The sequence below is a fragment of the Manihot esculenta genome, chromosome 8 (assembly GCF_001659605.2).
Source record: "Manihot esculenta cultivar AM560-2 chromosome 8, M.esculenta_v8, whole genome shotgun sequence".
Taxonomy (NCBI): domain Eukaryota; kingdom Viridiplantae; phylum Streptophyta; class Magnoliopsida; order Malpighiales; family Euphorbiaceae; genus Manihot; species Manihot esculenta.
This window is the reverse complement of record NC_035168.2, coordinates 31,856,129-31,862,892: the sequence shown is the minus strand read 5'-3', so window position 1 is coordinate 31,862,892 and position 6,764 is coordinate 31,856,129. Positions and strand designations below refer to the sequence as shown.

The window sequence follows — 6,764 nt, the reverse complement described above, 5'->3', positions numbered from 1 at the left end:
TGTAACTTCCAACCAAAGAAAAGATATATTAGGTTTAGCCTTTTCAATAATTTTGACCCCAAGACTGCCTCGAAGTGCTTCATAAACTGTGTTAGATTCCTAGGTGCAACATCAATATTGAATTTTGTTTTGTTTTGTTTAATTTTTCTTTTTTTTTTTTTTTAATGAGAGTTTCCTTTAACACATTCATGATTGGGTAAGTTTCGACTCAATCGGCCAAAACATTTATCTTTCATCCTCCTCACAACCTACACACACTGTTTTTTTTTTTTTTCAAATAACAAAAAAAAAAAAAATAGCCCTGATTTATTTCAATTAGTGGTACTCTACATAAGGATTTCTGTGCGCGTATATTATTAGTGTATTGCAGCATCAGGCTTCCTATAAGATAATTATTTTAATTAGTGTAAGCTTAGTATTCTCATTGTTTGCATTTTTAATTTCATAGGCTTAGTGTTTTAGTCTACAGGTTTAGGCTTTGATTTTATTTTGAAATCATTTTAAATTTAGCGTTTAACTAATATGTAGAAATTAAATAATGAATTACGAAAAACTACTTATCTGCTCATATAATAAAAAAAATAAAAATGAAAATCTTATACTCAGAAAATAAATAAAAAATCTTACAAATGGTCCGAGTTGTAAAATAATCGTATCTCATATTGATTCGAGTTTTTAGGTAAATTATTTTTAATTTATATGTTTAAGTTAAAACTCAACGAGTTAATCCTTTATTTTGGCTTCACTAAATTAGAGCCATCTTATTCTTTTCATTAGCTATTTTTACAATAATTAAAATATTCTCAAATATATAATATATATTTAATCCTTGAATCATATAACCTAATATTAATTTCTCTCGATTATAAAAATAAATATAACTTAATCCCTGTATTTAAAATTCATCACTCTTAAAAAAAAGTATTATTTTCACAAGAAAAACCCCCATCAAAATACAAGAGCTAAAGTACTAAATTTTTAAAACAAAAAGGCACACATAATTTTAATATAGCCCAAGAAGGGAGTAAATTTTCCTCGAGTCCCGTGAAAATAGAACAAGACGTTTGTTCACTGCAAAATGCGGAAAAATATAAAAAATATAAATATACATAATCCGTTCTCCAAACCAACCACGGGCAGGTTGAGCGCTGACTGCTCAAGGATTATGGGGGCGGAAAGGGCTTGCCGTGGCCGTTTAAGGGGCGAAAAATCTAATTCAAAGGAAAAGAAACATAAAAAGTTCCAAATGCCAACCTCGCAAGCACTCTCCCATACTGTTCTGATTACCCATAACTAGGATCCAAGACTGATGCTCCATCAATTACAAATTCCCAACTGACCAAAATAGAAACCAAAAAATCCATCCACCGGTTCGAAAACAATTGATACACCCCGCACGTATACCACAATCCCAGACCTGTGGGACAAATAGCATCCACCAATCACTCAAAACCAAAAGACTACGCTCATAGTAAGATTCACCAGAATGGACCAAGGAAACCAAAGCCTAGCTGATAACAAATTGTATCATAACGTACTAATATCCTTTGATGTCCATATGCTCAGGACGATGCTGGTTCATCTTCCTTTTTTGCATCCGACTTTGCTTTCTCACCTGCAGCTTCATTTTGCCCCTTCTCCTCAACAAGCGCCTGTTCCTTTTCTTTCCCATCAGTTTTACTATCAACAACACTCAACTTCTCAAGTAATCCAGCAGCATCTTCAGCCTCTTTTCTTTCTTCATTTTTTACTTGAGTTTCAGCCACATCTTGAACCGTCTCCATGAAGGCTTTGCAATCTGATATATTACGAAATCAGTCATGACAGTGATCACAATCCAATACTCCAAAATCCCATTGCACAACATATGAGAGAGAGAGAGAGAGAGAGAGTATGTTTATGCAACAGAATAAATATCAAGAGGAGCTTAAATAAAGAGTAATCATCTCATCTATCAGCCTCAGATTGACATTAAAATGCAAGCCAAAGTGCCAAACTAATGTGAAAATTATTACATCCTCTCATCCAATACAAATACAGTTACTCATTGAAAAAAATGAACATCTATTTACACCAACTAAAATACAAGAACAAACACAAACAAATACAATCGGGAAAACAACCATGACCAATTAAAATAGCAAGCATACATAACATAATTCTCTTAGTTCCATCACATGAAATTTTACGCACACAAAAACAAAAACAGGAACCAGCAAATTTACCACCTAGCATGTTATTGTCGAACAATCACATAAATATAATGATACAAATCACAATGGACAGAGATACAGTATCAAACAGATTTAACTAGAACATGAGCACTATGAAGAGCAAATTCTCTACCGCAAGCAAAGTGGAAATGAAACAGGAAGAATCCAGAAGTTAGCAAATAGGAGGAGGGAAAAGGAACTTAGCTAGTTTTGGAGGGAAAAGAAGTTTAGTAGTTAGAGAATCTACTGGAGGCAGTTATTGTAATCAAGTGTGTAAATAAGAGAGAGACCTATATTAGAAAAGCATTCAAGAATCAATAACAAAGATTACATTTCTCCCTCCCAATTGTATTTTCTCTTCTCACCTAAATCTATTCTTCTTCTTCTCATCTATATTTCTTCTTCTTTCTCATCCCTATTTTCTGATCTCAGATCCTGTTCTTGACAATTCGTATCAGAGCAGCATTTCAAGGGGAATCATTGGAGTTCTAAGGAGTAAGAGTTGCAAGAATGACTAGGGCAGGTGCAAATCAGCAGAATTTGACTAGGGCAGGTGCAGCTCAGCAGATTTCTGATTCCGCAACCATTCAGAATATGAAGATCAAGTTAGGGTTTTACGAGAAGAAATTAAAAAGAATAAAAAAAGAATCGACTGAAATCGACTCACAGGATTGATGAATCCATGAATCATATCCTGGGGAGATGTCCCTTTTTGCTGTACAAGGATTTCAATGGAGGCAATGAAGAAGTGGGGAATTCAACTGCTGCCTTACTTGGTGGCAAAAGTCTGCTGGGAACTCCCAAAGGGAATGTACAGCAACAGCAACCACTAAAGACAGTGCTGCATCTCAGGAAATAGAAGAAATTCTTGGGGATGTTCTTGAAAACAAGAAAGTTAAATGAGTTGCAAAAAGTATGGGTATTGTAAGCAAGTGGCATAACTTTTGGAGACAAGATAATGAGTTCAGCTGTTGCAGTCCTATTAAGTCTCATGGAAAATGAATGGGAAATATCTAGAAGAGAAAGGAAAAAGGTACAGCCATCAAACAATATTATGATTTTCAAGGAACAAGCATAGGAAATTTGTACAAGAAAAGGGAAAAACAATCAATTCTTTGATCATTAAGAGTCCACAATATCAGTTGCAACTTTTTACCCAAATCTACAAGACATTGGAAATAAGCCAAATTCAAAATTTTTTTTTGCCAATTAAGCCCCGTGTATCTTTATTTATGGGCCAAATAAGTCCTAACCTAATATAATATCATTTTTTAATAATTTTTTCAATTTGAAAATATCAAAAATTTGGTATTTCAATTAATATAAAATAGTAAATATTTTTAAAAATTACAAAAATGAAATTTTAGTAATAAAAAATAATATATTATTAAAATTAATATTTTATCATTAAAATTAATATTTTATTATATTAGGTCATGACTTATTTCACCTTTAAGAAAAAGAACAGGAATTTAGTTAGCCAAAAAAATTAAATTGGGTTTATTTAGTCCTTAAATAAAGTGCAGGGATTTAATTGGATTTATATCTACAAGACATTCAAGCTAGTATCCAAAAATCAGGAAATTAACTTGCCAGCAATGGATGCTATTTGGGATTCTCACATTCTTTCAATTGACAAGAAGGAAGTACTTGAAATCATTCTAATTTTCAATATCTTCACATTCTTGGGGAGAAGAATGTGCTCAAAGTGAAGGTATTGTCACATATAAAAGAAAGAAGTGAAAACGGAGAGGAAGAATCCAGGAAGTTGGCTAGATTTAGAGAGAAGAAGTGTGCTCAAAGTGAAGGTATTGTCACATATAAAAGAAAGAAGTGAAAATGGAGAGGAAGAATCCAGGAAGTTGGCTAGATTTAGAGAGAAGTAGTTTCGTAGTTAAGGGCAATTATCATAGTTACTAGTTAACTAGTTTTGGAGGGAAAGGAAGTTTAGTAGTTAGAGAATTTGATGGAGGCAGTTACCATAATCAAGTGTATAAATAAGAGAAATACCTGTATTAGCACTTTTGTATGTGTGTAGTGCAAAATTATGCCACACACACAAGTATGTATTCATGCACATGGAGATGATAGACACAACCACTTTACAATCTAAGATAGATAGGGGTACACCCCCGTCTCTCTCAATGTGAAAGTGCATAAAAAGTTGACTACACTCAAAAAACACAAATCCAGGAATTCTCTCGGCGGACATCATACTTGAAGCACAAAAAAAGAAAAAGACGATTGAATACATCAAAAAACACCACTATAAAATGAAAGCAGATATCTAAATCATTAAAAACTCATCAGTTTCGAGAAATCTCGGCAATGTGAAAGTGGATAAAAAGTTGTCTATACTCAAAAAACACAAATCCAGGAATTCTCTAGGCGAACATCATTCTTGAAGCACAATGAAAGAAAAAGACGATTGAATACATCAAAAAACACCACTATAAAATGAAAGCAGATATCGAAACCAATATTTAGAAGCAGTGGCAGGTAAAGAACTGATTTGAGAAATACATACTCTCAACAGAAGCAAATCTGATACAGAAGAGCTCATCCTTCAATTCTCCATCAGCAAAATCAGCAGCATGCCACACGCATGATTTATCATTTCCATGATGCTCTTGGACATTGATCGATGGCCCAACTGAAAAATATACACAATCAAGAATCAGAGAAGAGAAAACACTATCATTGAGCTTCATTACCCACCCACCGCAAAAAAAAAGGTGGTAAAATAGTTGATAGCTGTAATATGAGGATCAGCTGAGCAGTATTAGCTTAAATTTAAAGAGAGTAGTTTCAAGGAGATTTTCCAGTAATTGATTTCTTGCTCAGTAATCAACATGTAAGCAGTTAAGAGAGAGGGAGAGAGACAGACCTATATGATTAGCACAGATCTTAAGTGTCTTAGATTGGCGCATAACAAGGCGAACCTTGCCAGATTCCTTGTGCTTCAGCAGCTTCACATTTCCAACTCCTCTCTCCTTCCACTGGTTCCCTTCCTTATCAAATCTATACAGCTTCGCTTTCCTTTAACCGAGAAATAATGAAAAGAAAACTTCACATTTAATACTACTTCAAAAACATCAAATCAGAAAGCACACAAACTCTAAACAAATTCTTTTCCCGCAACAATACAGAAAAGGAAAAGCCTAAAAAAGAGGAAGCAAAGGAAAGTCCATACAAATCAAGGATAGGATCTTCATCCTCCTCGCCGGTGGAGACAGGTACCTCTTCGAGCTTGACGATAGGGGCAACCTGAGCTCCGGTGTCCTCATCATCGGCGGCTAGTACGTTGGCGTCCTCTTCTCTTTCTTTGGTGTTGTGCTCTGCATCGGTAGCAGCAGCAGCACTTGCCATTGCTCGCTTTTTATACTTTTCTTGCTGAAACTTGGAGAGAACGAGAGCGAGACGGAGAGCAGAGGGCAGAACGGGATTCGCAAGTTAGGGATTTTAACGCCGACCCGATGGCAATTATAATAATAATAGTGAGAAAAAAGCGTGCTGTGTGGGCCCACTATGGCATGCATTGAGCATGACAGGTGTAAAGATAACATGCTGAGTTTTGAGTGTTTGGTTCCAGCGAAAGCTGATGAAAATGGCGCAACTAATCTTTGTTTGCTTTTGCTTCCCCTTGACTTTTGCTCCAATGCTTTGCTTTCTATTAACTCGACCTTTCTGTGCTATTGGATGGATAATCCTCCTCCATGTGTAATCTTTGCTTCACTGGGTGTATTTTATTTAGTTATTGGAGATTAGGGTCAGCATTAACTGGTTTAAATATAAATAAATTAATTTAATTAATTTAATTCAATTTATTAATTCATCAATTTAATTATTTAATAAAAAAATTCATTTTTTCATTTTGATTCTATTATTAAAGTAAGAAAACTAAAATAATTGAACCGACCTATTTTAAACTAGTACTGCACCTTTTCTTTTTTCAATCCCCAAAAAATTGCACAATCGCATTCGTCTCATGATATCTATCACTACAAAAATGGAGGAGATCACTAACGGACTTCACCAACGGATTGAAGTCCATTAGTGACACTAATGGATTCACCTACGGAGTATTTGAATCATATTCTCCACTAACGGATGAAAATATCTATCAGTGATCCATTAGAAAAGTACTAACGGATCTTTTCCCGTTAAAAGTCCGTGGGTAAAATAGTGAATTTATTATTTATTTCGTTTTTTCACTAACAGACTAAGCTTTCCGTTAGTGAATTGTGGAGCCAAATATACAATCCACGAGTGAAATCCTAAATCGTGTGTTTGCCAAATCAAATTCACTCTGAAATTAATCTGTGCACCCGCTACTTAAAGGTTTGCTTATTGATGAACCATTCAGCCATTCCTATTCTCTCACTGACTTCCACACCGCCGTCGCCTCCATACTCCATCAGGCTGCTGCTCACCTCCCGCCAGAGGCACCACCTCCTCTCGCCGGTCACCATCCACGACAGACGGAGCTCAAGGAACGTTAATCAAGAAACATAGGTTTGACAAACGCCGTTGGTTCATTCTGCGGCCCGC

At 35.1% G+C, this 6,764-nt stretch overlaps 1 protein-coding gene across 1 annotated transcript; it reads right to left on the bottom strand.

Moving 5' to 3' along the window:
* Positions 1–975: 975 nt before the first annotated feature.
* On the bottom strand, positions 976–5,682 carry LOC110621229 (ran-binding protein 1 homolog b). The gene is made up of 4 exons (XM_021765422.2): positions 5,407–5,682; positions 5,101–5,252; positions 4,741–4,866; positions 976–1,798 (listed from the first exon to the last, which is right to left on the bottom strand). Exons 1-4 carry the CDS (start codon positions 5,580–5,582, stop codon positions 1,563–1,565), a joined length of 690 nt encoding a protein of 229 aa, XP_021621114.1. The 5' UTR covers positions 5,583–5,682; the 3' UTR covers positions 976–1,562.
* Positions 5,683–6,764: the final 1,082 nt, after the last annotated feature.